This window comes from Solea solea, chromosome 1, assembly GCF_958295425.1.
Source record: "Solea solea chromosome 1, fSolSol10.1, whole genome shotgun sequence".
Taxonomy (NCBI): Eukaryota; Metazoa; Chordata; class Actinopteri; order Pleuronectiformes; family Soleidae; genus Solea; species Solea solea.
In genome coordinates, this window is record NC_081134.1 from 10,474,020 (window position 1) to 10,489,097 (window position 15,078).

At 40.5% G+C, this 15,078-nt stretch overlaps 1 protein-coding gene across 2 annotated transcripts; it reads left to right on the forward strand.

Moving 5' to 3' along the window:
- The first annotated feature begins 125 nt into the window (after positions 1-125).
- stk11 (serine/threonine kinase 11) lies at positions 126-11,770 on the forward strand. 2 transcript variants are annotated; one of them, XM_058640525.1, is made up of 10 exons: positions 126-421; positions 1,195-2,127; positions 5,685-5,768; positions 5,964-6,053; positions 6,301-6,433; positions 7,415-7,551; positions 7,690-7,817; positions 9,166-9,223; positions 9,893-10,086; positions 11,546-11,770. In XM_058640525.1, exons 2-10 carry the CDS (start codon positions 1,844-1,846, stop codon positions 11,752-11,754), a joined length of 1,317 nt encoding a protein of 438 aa, XP_058496508.1. In that variant the 5' UTR covers positions 126-421; positions 1,195-1,843; the 3' UTR covers positions 11,755-11,770. The 2 variants fall into 2 exon arrangements, with proteins under 2 accessions (XP_058496508.1, XP_058496518.1); XM_058640535.1 differs by lacking the exon at positions 126-421 and adding an exon at positions 580-708.
- The last annotated feature ends 3,308 nt before the right edge of the window (positions 11,771-15,078 follow it).

Consider the following 15,078-nt stretch of genomic DNA (forward strand, 5'->3'; position numbering starts at 1 on the left):
ATTGGTGGGGGGAGTGCTTGTGGCCAGTGAAAATGTTTATTTCACTGATAGAGAATAATCATTGGTTCAAAAAATGGTGCGTCTACTCTTAGGACCGTCCTTTGATGTCATTGCATCAGATTACTCGAGTAAATCAACATGACAAAATAAGCAAAAAAAACAATTACAAACCCATTGTTGACGTTCTCCTCTAGGAAAGAAAAAACTATGATTTGACGCATTAACGTATGAGCTGTCAGTCAGTGCGAGTTTGGGGGGAGGTAAACAAGATGGCGACAACCTGAGTGGCAAGAGTAGCACGAAGAGTCAGAAAATTTAACTGATACCTTGCCAGACCTTATCAAAACATTTCTTTCACCACGGACCGCAACACGAGGAGGAATTGCAACCTGCAACGAAAACGGGATTCACGAGGATTTAGGTGAGACCCGGTCCGGGAGTTAGTTAGAATAACTAGCTAGCTAGCCATTTACATTGGAATTTGAGTGGCTTGCTAATCAGCGCAACTACGGTTAGCTCGCGATAGCTGGATTCGTGTGATTTATTTTCTTCTTCTGTCGATAGTTGGGTTGGGTGTCAGCGTTGATGCTGGTGTCGTTGCAGCCTGAGCCTTATGCACTGCAACCGAAGAACAAAGCTCGTCGCGCTGATTTCCTCTGTTACACCGGCAAATGAGGCGAAGTTGGCTAACGCTAATCTCCAAGCACGGTAAAGTTGGCTAGCTAGCGCTACATCCACCGCTAGCTACAGTTGTGTGACGCCGTTTGGTTCATCCTCTCCAACCGAACACAGTCAATTTGCACCTGTAATCGAAGTGTTCTGGCTATTTGAATACAGACGTCAGTGTTAAAGCCTGCATTGGTCACCAGATGTTTTATTATCGAGTGGCCAAAAAGTGCAAGTTACTGATGATGAGCTAGTTCATTCAAGCAGATTATAGCTTACCAGCTAGCCACTGTTAACATTTAAATGCCCGTTTAACTCAGCAGTATATCAGTCGTAACTGTTATGGTCTCTTGCTTTAATATAGCTATGTGGTAGAAATTGACATTGAAAACATGAAGAAATTAAGTGAGATTAACTGATGAATGTTGACGTCTGGACATTTTTTATGCTAGATTGCTGACTTAACCCAGAAGCGGGTGAAGGCCATGCGTGTTTTCTAATTAAAGTTTAAATTACTCATGTTTTCAGGCACCGGGCTGTAGGGACCGTTGTGGCATGGAGGACACTTGAGGACGGCTTGACACATCGGCTGGTTCAGTCAGTCGCCTCCCAGGAGCCGGGCTGACACCACAGATTCGACTGATACTGCTGCATACTGTTTGGCTGTAGACCTGCGCTTGGATTCAGTCCAGCCGTGCACGTATATGTGTCGCGAGGAAAACTATACTATGCACCATGAAGCTTCGATAGATTTGCTGTCCTGCACAGCCTTGAAGAAAGACGTTTCTCCTCTTTCTAAAGCTGCATTCATATAGAGGAGGGTGACAACAAGAAGAGAAGAATTACATTTTAGACTTACTATCTTCCTCACTCGTGTTCAACTGCACTATTAGTACATGATGTGTAGTGTAAAGCACTAACTCAACAGGACCTGACTCATCTCTGTCTGCACCGCACAGTCCTAATGTTTACAAATTGGGATTGATCCCCCACCTCCCCCCTTAACTCTCAGGCATGACCGCCCCCTCTTTCATGTTAAGTATTTTGTAATTGGTCTGCATTCCATCATTTGGAATCAAAACACTCACTAACTGAAAGGTTGCTGCTGGATTACTCTCCAGCAGCAGTCATAGCTATTTGCAAAAAAATTTAATCTGTAGCTGTTGAACTGTCAATCATGAGTGCCGGGGAGCTGCATCATCTTGACTATCTAAATGAAAATGAACTGATGGAGATGGATACTTTTATTCACCGCATTGACTCTACAGAGGTGATCTACCAACCACGGCGGAAGCGGGCAAAACTGATAGGAAAATACTTGATGGGGGATCTGCTAGGGGAGGGATCTTATGGCAAAGTCAAAGAGATGCTGGACTCAGAGACACTTTGTCGCAGGGCTGTCAAGATACTGAAGAAGAAGAAGTTGAGGAGGATCCCTAATGGAGAAGCCAATGTGAAAAAGTGAGTTGTTTTTTTTCTTGTTTAACTAAGCATTAAAGATCAAAGAATTTCAGACATGATGCTTGAACTATAGGTGTTAGAATTTGTAAATGAATAATACATACCATTAACTGTTTTAATTACATATTTGAATCAAGGTAAGTTTACTTGTAGCTATAAAGTTGTTGGATGAAACTTCTAACAGCAGTGCCGGTCTTCATATCATCACTCCTTCTAATCTGTTTCAATGCCTCTGATTTCTATTCATTCCTACTTTTTTTTCACATGGCCCATTTTCTGATGAATATCAGACGTTTTAATCACACTGTAGTTTATTAAATATTACTCCAACCATTAGCTGCAGGCCTCTACTAATTAAAGACAAGGCTTAAGAAAAATGTCAAAATGAGTTCACAGAAAGAGAAAGAAGAGCAGCAGGATTGTGTGGGGGTTGTTTTTTTTTTAGGCTGCAATTTAAAATGCACTCTGCTCTTAGTCAAATATCCACACTGACTTTACTGAAGCCTCTCAAACTAATTTGATGACCAGGTTCTTCTTCAGTGTATAAGTAGCATAGAATAGAATAAAATATCTTTATTTTAATTGCACATTCACACAGTACAACAAAATTTCATGCGGAATTGAATACATTTCTACCAGTGCAACAGCAGCGTGACAACTGAAAGAGGTGAGGTGAGGTGAACAGAGTTGAGGCTCTTTTTGTTCAGTTAGAGTAAAATAAATCTGCCATGTATTGCCATTTCCACTGGAGTCTGTGCTATGGTGGTGTGAAGTGTAGAAATCAGTGACAGGCATTGTAGATGATGCAAAAACAAGTTAGGGAAACATTAACATTTAAGCTAACAATGAAAACATGTGTAAGTTAAGTATTATATTGTACACCAAGACATTTTTTAAACTGATGTGTCATTTTAAAATATAAACATTCAAACCATTGTCAAATCAGTTCACAGTTCTGATCAGGCACATCAGCGCTAAATGACTCCACATATATTTTCTCAGTCCAGTGGGGTTTGGAAGTGAACTGTACTGCTCACAGAACCTGGTCATTCAGCAATTTCGTGAGATAAATGCTTATTGCTCTCGACGGCCAACCATGAAGAATTATTCCATCAAAAACACCATAAAGCTGAAACTCTACCAATAGGCTCACTTATTAAAATTGACACCAGCTGAAGTGTGCGCTATGTTAAAATGTTGTCTTTGACCAGCATTTTCTTTCAAGCAAATTTTATTTTGTCGCTTTGTAAAATACTCACTACTCTGCACTGGACTCCATTGACTAAAACTGCCCAACTCTGGCTGCTTCACAGTACAGGGAGTATGTAGACATTAATCACTTCACACAGTCAACCCCATTCCATCCTCACTATCACTTAAACATTGCAAGAAAAAAAAACTAACATCACTGAAAACATAACCCCATTGGTGGAGGAAATCATCTTTGGCTCTTGATGTAAAATGAAGGTGGTTTGCTTTTTCTTGTTGTCTTTTCTTTTATAAGAGCTAGAAAGACATGTATGATTCTTTAGCCTTTGTTAGAGGAGTTGTGTGCTAGTTGAGTGTGAGACTACTTGTTTTTGTCTTTAGCTTCAGACAAAAATGCCATCCCTTGTGGTGAGTGGTTTGTTTTAGTGTCGAAGTGAAAACAACAGAATCAAAATCATTTACCGATCAAAAACCACAAAACAATTGACCCCTTCAGTCCTTTTACTCGACACACTTATGCTGCAGTCCTGTGTTGACCAGGCGGACATGTTGTCCGAGTGTGAAATACACCCACATCTGCAAAATCCTCTGGTGCCGCGAAGACCGTATTTGACATAATGTAATATTGCAATGTAACACAGAGGACGAGAACATTACTGAGGTTCAGCGTCTCAGTTATAAATAAAAGGTCCTTGTGAGAGAAAGCTACTTTGAGGACAGACTGTTCCTCTGTTGAAAACGTCTCGCATGACAGCTTGGTGTGTGTTTGCTGCAAGTGAAGGTAGTCGTAGATAAAAAATGGAAAATGCTTAACCGAGAGTAATCATGGTGCAAAAACATGCAGTTTATTACTGTGTGTTTGTTGTTTTTAATTAGATTAGATTAAAATGCTCTTCTCTTTTTCCCTCGGTGATGTGGTGGTTTGTCTGGGACCTTGTTTACATTTTTTAAAATCCTGTTTATGCACAGTTTTAGGACAAAGCAGACGTGACAAGCAACACTGTTGTGTCACTGTGTTCATTTGACCTCAGCGCTATGTTCGTGTTTCCTGTGCTCCTTTTTTCTAAATCCCTCTCACATAGCAGTGACTGCATGTTTTTATAGCCGAAGCAAGCAGGATCCTTGAGCCTGTAAAAGCTCATCTGTATGTGGATGCCATAGTAGCCCCGTAGCCTTTCCATTCAGCCTCTGTACAACATTCCTGTCTTCCACACACTCCCTGCTTTCACAGGGTTACCGTGGGGACGGGCATGCTCATACAGGCATTTATCGAGTGATGCCACTCCCATTTCTATGGCAACAACCCAAGAAAGCCATGCCCTTGTTGGTAATGACAGGAGGCCACATGGGTGCACACACATGGCATAAACTAGACGCGCACTGCGCATCAGTTGTGTGTTGATGCAAATGTTCATCAGTTGTTTATTGTCCTGGCGTAGTCGGTGTGAGTCGAAAAATATCAATTTGGTGATATATCGATGTCCGTCCTCGTGCAATGCGATGGTCGATATGCCACAGCAAATATCGATATTTTAATGAATAAATGAAGGCGCTCTAAAATAAACGGCCCCTGCCAGTTTCACTCGCCTGATGTCGTTACTTGATGTCTCCTTGCAGCGGCGCTGCTCAAATGAAGGAGGGAAAACTTGGGTGGAATTTACCTGGCCAAAGAAGAGGGAGTTTACAGCAGGTTAATCGTGGAGAAAGTTACGTCAAGAGATGACGTATTCACTTTCAATATATAGACTTTATGCACTTTGGTCCCTGTGTTGTGAATAAATAGAGAAATCCTGCACTTTTCGCCTCCCATTTGTATTCTTCAGACTGATATTGTGATGTATCGTGATATAATTATCTTGCAATATATGGATTATCGCAGTAAAATCATGATATTATTGGTATCGTGGACCATGTATCGTGAGGTACCCTGTGATTCCCACAAGTCTCACATTAGTAACACCAGTTTCCCCCTCCTCTTTGGGTGCATTTGGATTTTACAATTTTTTTTAGGTATAATTTTTTATCCACACTGTGCAGTGTTGTCTTTTGCTCCATATAAGAAAAAAAAACCAGACTGGTATTACAGTATCACACAGTCTACTCACATTTGCCTGATTACTAAAACATGTTAGGTATGTTACTTTCGTGAACAGATACATGACTAACTACAACTGCACTTAGAAATCAACTTGTGCTCATGTTATCAATGTCATAGGAGTGCTGATGTATGTCTTGTAGCCTTCGGTCTACTTTGGCACCAAACAAAGGGCCTATTAAATTATGTATAGCACCTGCCTATTTGCTTACCTGATGTTCTCCATGAATTGTGTTCTTTTGTTGATTCATAGGGAGATTCAGCTGCTAAGAAGACTCCTACACAAGAATGTCATTCAGTTGGTGGATGTCCTCTACAATGAAGAGAAACAGAAAATATATCCATTTCTTGTGAATTTACTGTGTATTTGAGCTGATTGTTGATAGTCGATGAGTTACAGACAGTAAATGTTGTTGCTGGAGGGTTATTTCCATAACTAATTATCTCTGTTAGCCATTAGATCGTTAATTGACTCACTTAATTAAGAGATTTGTTTGTTGTGTTTGGAAAATCCCCTTGACTCCTGACTTACGTATATGGTGATGGAGTATTGCGTATGTGGGATGCAAGAAATGCTGGACAGCGTCCCAGAGAAAAGGTTTCCAGTATTTCAAGCTCACGGGTAAGTCTCTCTCATTTCCTCTGTCCTCTTCTCTCTCTTTCTCTCACTCTGCCTGCTATATTTAGTCTGTGCGTCTCTGCAGCCTTTGCTCCAAGTCTAAGTTTAGATCCTCAACTGCAGGGCCTCTGCTGTTAAAATAACTGACCATAGATTGTGTGAATGTGTGGTTGCTGCAGAAAGCCACTGAAGCTAAAGCACCAAGTGATGATGAAGGCAAATCAGATCATAGTCCCCTCTCTCTTTGCAGGTACTTTTGCCAACTCTTAGATGGCCTTGAATATTTGCACAGCCAGGGAATAGTTCACAAAGACATTAAACCAGGGAATCTGCTGCTGACCACAGACGGGGCACTTAAAATCTCCGACCTGGGAGTGGCAGAGGTAAGTGAGGTGTGCAAGTTAATGGTATTTGCTGTTTGTGAAGTGTTCTTTTTCCCCGTGTCTACATTATTTCAGCAACTTGAGGTTGTAGTGTGTACATTTGTCAAATAAATAAATGTCCATTACATTCAAACCGTTTTAAATGGTTTCACACAACGCTCATTCAGCCCATCAGCTCCACGCAACTCTGTGTGTCTAAGGCCTTGTTTTAGACTGCAACCCAAATCGGATTTGTAAACACATCCGGTCATGTTCACAGTATATATTTCAAGTGATCCGAGGAGAATGCTGAGTTATGCCGCCTTTTGTGTTGCCATCACCACTGGAATGGCAGTGGAGTGGGACGTGTGGTGAAGGTAGACAAGTGATGCCTGGTGTTGTTCTTTTCCATGCTTTTAACCTGTCGACTGTGGCATGCTAGATACAATCTGGATATGGTTAAAAATCTGATTTGGGCTGCAGTCTAAACAAGGCCTTAGTACTGTATAGCAGTGTTTTGTGCTCATGTTGCCTGGCAACATTCCCACGCTGTATACAGGAATGACGCATTTTACATCATGACCAATGTAAGCAAGGTGGAAACACAACAGCCACCTAACACTTGTAAAGCAAGACAGTTGCATACAGTTGAGACTATGGCAGAAAATGCCCACAGCAGTTTTAGAAGTGGGCTCTACTGCTAAAAGTAAACCTGGATCTTCAGTAGGGCTGCACAATTAATTTTCTCTACTTAATATTAAATCAACAGATACTGAAAAATAATGCTTTGTCAATAGAACACAAAGCAAATCAAACACTCCCCTAAACAACTGCCTGCATGTGCAAATCACAGCTGCTGCTATTCCTGCACCATGCAGCTCCAAATTTTCCTGGATGGAATATAATATTGTATTATTATTTTTTTAACATGTATAGACAGTATATTTGTTTAAACAGAAAACCACTCACATTCCTACAATTCATATGTAATGTGTTTTCCAGGCCCTTCACCCATTTGCAGAGGATGACACTTGTCGCACCAGTCAAGGCTCTCCGGCCTTTCAGCCTCCAGAGATTGCTAATGGACTGGACACCTTTTCAGGGTTTAAAGTAGACATTTGGTCTGCTGGTATAACACTGTGAGTTCTCAGTTACATCAGGGATAAAATTCATAGTGTTTTATAGACAAATTGTTTGCTAAGTTTTTTTTCAGTGTCTCACAAGCAACCAGTGTAATTAGAGTTGTGTTTCATTGATACCTGCTTTCTTCCATTTAGATATAATATCACGACGGGTCTGTATCCATTTGAGGGGGACAACATCTATAAGCTATTTGAAAACATTGGAAAAGGAGACTTCACTATTCCCGAGGAGTGTGGACCACTCCTGTCGGACCTGCTCCAAGGTTGGTGTTGTTCAGAAAGCTTTTTTCAGGAGAAATTAAACGCCTCTCTCTAAATGTTGGTGTTGTAACAATACTTACTTATAGAGGTTAATTATTTTAACCAAAGTAATTGGTAAGTTCTCTCTTGGTGTGTTTCTCCTTTTTGTGTGAATGTTTATGTAGCATTTCAGAATATTAACTGAATAAATGGAGTTGGAGCCAGCCAGCAAATCACAAGGAATTCCCTGCTGCAGTAGCTGCTCTAAGAGCTTGCCTCCGTGTGTCCAGCAGGTGGTGCTGTGATACTGACTCTTCAGCAGGGAAGGCTTTCTCCAAACTGTAGAAATCCCTCCAGCTGCTGACGTAGTTTCCATTGATCTTGAGCCAGCAGCAGAATACTAAACATATCATAGTGAGGCATTGCCTTCTTGAGTGAAATGCTGCAATGCTTCTGTCCCATTGTAAAAAAAAAAAAAAAATATATATATATGTATGTATATATATATATATATATATATATGTATGTATATATATATATATATATATATATATATATATATATATATATATATATATATATATATATATATATATATATATATTATATATATTAATAAATAATAAGCTAACATTTATAAAAGGTGATTTTACAGTCAATGGCAGCAATATGACCATGTCTATAAAATCCAGGGAGAATGCTAGTAAGATTGTTTGTACTAACTAAGAAACCCAGTTAAAGAAGGTGGAATGATTTATTCACTTATTGCACTATTTATCCTTTTATGGAATCAACCCACTATGCACATTTTAAAATCGGGATTTAAATCCAATTTTTTTAATTACTGCAATGAACGTGTTTTGAACAGTATTTCAGTGACATTTAATCGAAAAAGAAACTGCTTTATACCACCGGCCCTCCATCCCCCACTGTGTGTGAGAGTGTGACGTCTGTGTGTGATGACGCAGCACCCCGAGAGATAGTCCATAATAACATGGTCTAAAATAAGCCCTGTGCCACAAAAGGTGTCCTTCAGCAAGCGCAGCACTACTATCAGCACTCGGCATGCTGCCTCTGTCTGCCTACAGGGAGACAATTATATTATTAGGTCTGGATACGCACTGCATCAGTGCTGTCTTATCACTCAGTCTTTCCCACACACTCAACCAACGCTAAGGCATAAAATCTTCATTGCAGTGATGCAGCTGTTTTTCCTCACTGTACATCATAGGGGATTTGAGCTTTGCAAGATTTCTGGACACCAAGGGAAATCATGACTTTGCATTAATTTGAGTTCCTTTTTGCTGTTTGTCCCCACACAAGAGTGTACTGTAAAAACCAAGTCAATTCACTTTGATGTGTGTTTTTTAGGAATGCTTGAGTACGATCCTATGAAGAGGTTTTCCATACAGAACATAAGGCAACACAAGTGAGTCATTCTTTGTACAGTATTCATGATTGATGAACCCCATACCCCTACTACTGTCTTGGGCTTTCTCCAAAAATTAAGTGCGGCAACCCCCGCCGGTCGTTCACTGACTTGGGTGGAGCTAATGGCTAAGCTAAAAGCTTAGTTGGCAGATGTTTTGCATGATAATAGAGAACCAGAAATACACCCACATGCCGCTTTTTAGATGCTTTGTCTTTCCAGGAGGACCGTTTAGCTTGCTTTTGATTTGTCTTACATTTTCATCCTCTGGATCCAGAAGACTAAACTAAATGGGACTAAATTTAAATTGCTACCAAATTTCTAATTTGGATCAGATACTTACAGATCCAAAACCGAGTCTGATGGCAGAGGGTCTCATCCTGCCTACACATGCCAAACTTTGCTTAAGTCTGAGTTTTAACAGAGATGTTTGTTTGTTTTACAGTTTTGCCCCCATTATTAAAGATAAGGGTTTTCTTAAAAACGGGATAATTGTGTCAGTCAGTGGGTAGATTCTTACCAAAAATGTAAAAGGGAACATACTTGGGGGATCACCTGCCCATCACAAAAATCATTGATCTGTCAAAAACTAGACAGGAAGTTGACAAACATGCAGATAAATCCATGACATTACTGATGTGTCAATCCCCCCCCCCCTGTCTCTGCCAGCTGGGTGCGGAAGAAACATCCTCCGTCTGAGCCTCCCGTGCCCTTCCCTGCCAGCTCAGAGAGCAGGGACCCTTGGCGGAGTATGACAGTGGTGCCCTACCTGGAGGACCTACACGGTTACACAGAGGAGGATGATGATGAGCTCTATGACGGAGAGGATGAGATCATATACACTCAGGACTTCACAGTGCCAGGTGAGCCCAGACCATTAAAACATTCCTACATGTTTGCTTCTCTTTTTCGCAGCCTTACGGTATACAAGTCATCGGAGATTAGTTGATATGTTGTGTTTTGACAAGTTCTTAAATGTTATTGACTGTGAGATTAGTCCCTGTGTGTTTTGTCTTTTGTCACTCAACACTCAAGTCTTTACTTGTCATCAGTCACTTTCCGGTTTGGCGTGACATGCCACGCTTGATTTTATTCTTTTGCCTTCTCTGTTTGCTGGCATCTGGCCATTTGAATCATAGAATCCATACTCAGAATCCATACTTAGAATCCATACTCAGTGCTTTGATTACAGTGGGTGGAAGTTACTGATGTGTACCTGAGGCATTTGGGAGAATGAATGATGTCAGTTGTTTTTTTTTTTAAAGAAAACTTGCAGAAAATACAGCTTACAGGCCATTGTAGTTGGTTGTGGAAATTCTATCTTTTCAAGTTGTGATTTTTATTTATTTGGATTTTATTGGGATAAAAAAAAAAAATAAAAGAATAATGCATGAATAATCAGCCCTCTGATAAAAGAAAATACAAAAATGTCTTCTAAAATTCAAATCCTTTATATGTCGTTCGGTAAAAGCCAGCAATGAAAAATGCACTAGTCAGTTTTTGGCATCTAGAAATGATGCCCCACATACAAAGCAAATGGAGCTTCAGAAAGTGAATGAAGCGGTTTAAAAATAGTGCGGTTGAAATGGTTTTGGTGTGGGAGTTTGAATGGTTTTCCAGGGTTCACGCCTACACACGCGCTTGCTCACAGTTTGCAGTTGTTTGAGTGAAAATGAAATTGTAACGTGGTAAATGAAACGGTTTAATTTGCCGTTTCTTTCTTTATTAGTAACCACATCTCACCGTGTCTAATATCCTCCGCTGTTGCAGAGTAGAAACTCATTTTCACACACAGCTCAAGCTCGATGACAAACTTGCTCACACACACTCACTGTTCTGCACTTGAGATATGTATGAGTCATACAAATGTTAGGGCTGCTTTTTTTTTTTTTTTTCTTTCCACTCACCACGTTTCCGGTTGTTGTAGGTGACAACACAGTATTTCTCATAGTTATCTGATCTGACATTTTGCTGTTGCTGCTGAAAAATACAGCATTTTTTTGTTATATGGTGATTAAAAAAAACATGCATTTCAAATAAATGATGCAATGATATGCCACTAATATATCCCGTCTTAAACCCCGAACAAAATATGCATCTGAAACGGCGTGAATAATCAAACGGCACCAGCTGCATTTCTGTCAGCCATTTGCTTTTTAAAGGTTCCTTGTTAAAAAACAAACATGTTTATAGCTTGTGCAGCAGCAGGTCTCTGGTGGTTTCCGTTCAGCACACTCATGACTTTACCTAACATGCAGCCAATGAAGCAGTGCTTGTGTCGGCACTTTTCTGGAAGTGTGACCTGGTTTGTTTTGTGCTTAGGACAAGTGAACGAGGAGCATCGGGATCAGGGGAACGCAGATCACAGTCCAGCTGTAGCCAAACCGGTCTGTGTGAACGGGACAGAGGGGGTTTCTCTGAACAGCAAGGCCAAAGCCGAGCGCCGTTCCTCTTCGTCATCCAACCCCTCGCGCAAAGGAGTCTCCACAGCCAGCAAGATCCGCAAGCTGTCCACCTGCAAACAGCAATGACCCCTCCCTCCACTTCCTCCCTCAGCATCGACCCACCTGGTGAGTGTGTAGACTGTTAACAGAATCTAGGATATCCTAAACCCTAGAATTGCATTGGAGCTGATCTTGTCATGTATTCGTTTATCAGAGATCACCATATACCAGTGGCATTTATTTCATATTACCCATGTTTGATATAATGACTCGTATTTAAGTGTGATGTCTCGTTTTGATCCCTGTCAGGTTCTGTCCTCTCTGTCCTGAATAAACTCACTTAACACGCCAATATTAAATCACCTGTTCAGCAAACACACACAGCAGTGGTTTTAGTAACAGAGAGCTAGTGACAACCACCGCCCTCCTTCTCTCTCTCTCCCTATTTCTCTACCAGCAGGTACTTGCAGCCTTTGCGGCAGCAGCAATACGGACAGATTACAGAGGAGTCTGTTCTTGCTTCTCTCTAAACCTAAGTCAGGAACATTATTTGTTTGACTGACATTTGTGCAGCTCAGTTTTTTGGCAAATGCAGCTATCAGACTGAGACTGTTACAGTAGATGGATCGGATCAGGGACCAAGAAAGCTGATCGGGACCTCCCTACTCGTTTATTCAATAGAAAGAAAGATTATGATGAACACTGATGGAGAAAAAGGTGCAGCAGTACCAGATGAAAAGATTGGAGGGATGAAATGGGGGATGTATTTGAAAAAGACACAGATGTGGAGATGAAGATCTGTCAGGAGGAAATCGTAGAGGGAGCGAGAGAAAGAGAGAGAGTTTTGATATTCACAGGGCAGTGCTGTGACTCACCACTGCTGTGCAGACGCACACATCAGTGCTTCCCCATACAGTCATAAAAACTACATCTGGACTGGTCTGGTCTGGTCTTGGCAGGTTTATCTCGATAGTACCCTCCCAGGTGTTCATAGAAGGATCTGATTCAGGAGGAGAGGATTTATGCTGCAAGTGTATACACTAATTTAACAGGTTGTCGTCCTCTCTTTCCAGTCACCACCCACAGTGTGCTCTTTAAAACTCGCACATACAAACCACTCACGGCATGAGGCTGTTTGTCATGGCTGCAGTGCAGAGATACTGTTTATTAATTTTCTCAGGCAATGACTCATCCTGGATGAGATAAAGTGGGCTGTGAAGTGTTTGTCTCTCTTCCTTATCCCTGTGTATGAATCTTTTTCCATTTGTCTTGTTGTTGTGTCATACTAGTCCAGAGGTGGGCAACAGGTTTCTCCAGAGAGCCACAAATAAAGTTGTTTTTTTTTAAATATAATTACTGAACCCATCTTTATGTGCAAGCATGGTGAAATTGAGTGTAATCTGTAAAATAAATATAAACCGAAATATGAGCTCTACAAGGGAACTTCTTTAATAAAACATCCATATCTAAGGAATAAAAGAACGGCCTTTCTTTCTTACTAATTGTTTTTATCTTGTGTCTCTTTATACGGTTCGAATAAATCTGGTTTTATTGAGTGCATTTTTATTTTTCACTGTGAAGCACTTTGTTATTAATATCTGATGAAAAGTGCAAAGAAATAAACTTTGCTCACAAGGGGGGAAAAAACGTCTTAACTCGCTTTTTTAGGAGATTCTGAAGTTCAGCAAAACGGTGTCTGCAGAGTGAAATCAAATCACTGGCATTTTTCACATCCATATGTGTTTTGTTGTTTTTTTTCATTTACCTGTTTAATGTATTTAATAAGATTCTACATGTTTTTTAGTGAAAATACATGATATGATTGCACTGCATTACAGATATAAAAGGTAGATTGAAGAAGAGACATTCAACCTTACTGAGGTTAAGCAGTTAATTTCTGTTATTTGTTGGCATTAAACAATTGTATTTTATCAGGTGGAGGAAAACTGGCTAAATATGTGGACCACAAAAAAAATCAACAGTTTTTAAAAAAATCAGAAACAGCACAAGACATAGAAAAATCCATGTCGTCCGACCTGTAATATCAGACCTACTTTGTCAAATAATATTTAGACATTTTGAGTCAACTTTTCTGTTTTCAGATTCTATCATTTCCACTGCTAATATGACATCACTGACTTTGAGGTCTTCTGTCTAATCCAAATGTAGACTGTGCCCCCTGTTGGAGTCGAGCTGCCCCTCGCCTTTAAATAATGATGCCTCTATTGATTCTTTTTGTGGGCTTGTTACCCATGTGTGTTTAATATCTAGGGAAGTCTGGCCATATGTCAAGCACAGCTAAAAATAAAATGTTCACAAAAGGTTTACATGTGTCTCTGTCCTTCTCAGGTTTATCTGTTGCCGTCCTGTGTCTGGAATCCCGACAGTCATGGGAGAAATCTGCTGATGATAAATGCTCCTATACCTCCTTGGACCACTGGTCTGCAGAGCCTTTTGAAGATGCGAAGAAGTGTTTTGAGTGATGTGGAGGAGAAGGACAGCGAGAAATGTTTTTTTTCTGCTCCGAGACTGAGGCACTGGCTGTGAAAATAGTTTTTTTTTCTCCCCCATGTTTTGGCACCTTTCAGGTCCTGTCATCCATTTCTGTCATCTGGTAATTTCCCCTCTCTCCACCCCATCTTGCAGAGAGTCCAGTGTCGCACTGGATATTACAAATCCCATCACCCCTGTACCCCACCCATCCACGCACACGCACACGCACACCTTTCTGGGTTTCTTTTTACCACCTTTGTTTTTACAGAACCCTAATGGCAGTTTTCGAGACACATTGTGATGTGTAAAAAAAAAAAAGAAAAAAATTAAAGAGAACAAGATAACAAGAATAATTCTATATTTAAATCTGTGATGAGAGTTATTATAGTACTCTACTACTACCAACATAAAACCTGCATGCTGTACAGAGCTGGATGAAAGGGAAAGACTGACTGACTGAAGCCTTGAAATTTACTGCTGACCTGTTGGGTGATTTCTGATTTCCATTTAGTTTTTTTTTTCCCAGTGAATATTTTTTAATTATTATTTATATAAAATATCTCCTAAACAGGCTGTTTTGTTGAATGATCCTTCCTCTTAAACATTGCGTTCAGAGCACTGCCGTCATGCAGTACAACTCAGAGGTTTATGTCCTGTTTACACGCTGATAGGATTGTCATGATCAACCATGTACATGGGTTGCTTTGGTAACAGCGTCATCTCACTCTCCGAACGATGTCGTTGCCGCGTTGTGGTGCAGAACTCCACAAGAATTCCTCCATCGCACAAGAAAAACTCAGTGATGGAGGAGTTGGTACTCTGCATCATGAGTGAGTAGCAATGCCAGTTTTGATGTTGTTGTCGTTGAAGTAAAATACAATCGGACGTCCAGTTTGAGCAGCCAAGCAGAGTATTCAG

Excerpts from the sequence above, each read along its gene's own strand:
- stk11 (XM_058640525.1), top strand. The coding sequence starts at position 1,844 with ATGAGTGCCGGGGAGCTGCATCATCTTGACTATCTAAATGAAAATGAA. Across the intron at positions 2,128-5,684 it reads GGAGAAGCCAATGTGAAAAA|GGAGATTCAGCTGCTAAGAA; the intron begins GTGAGTTGTTTT and ends GTTGATTCATAG. Across the intron at positions 7,818-9,165 it reads CCTGTCGGACCTGCTCCAAG|GAATGCTTGAGTACGATCCT; the intron begins GTTGGTGTTGTT and ends TGTGTTTTTTAG.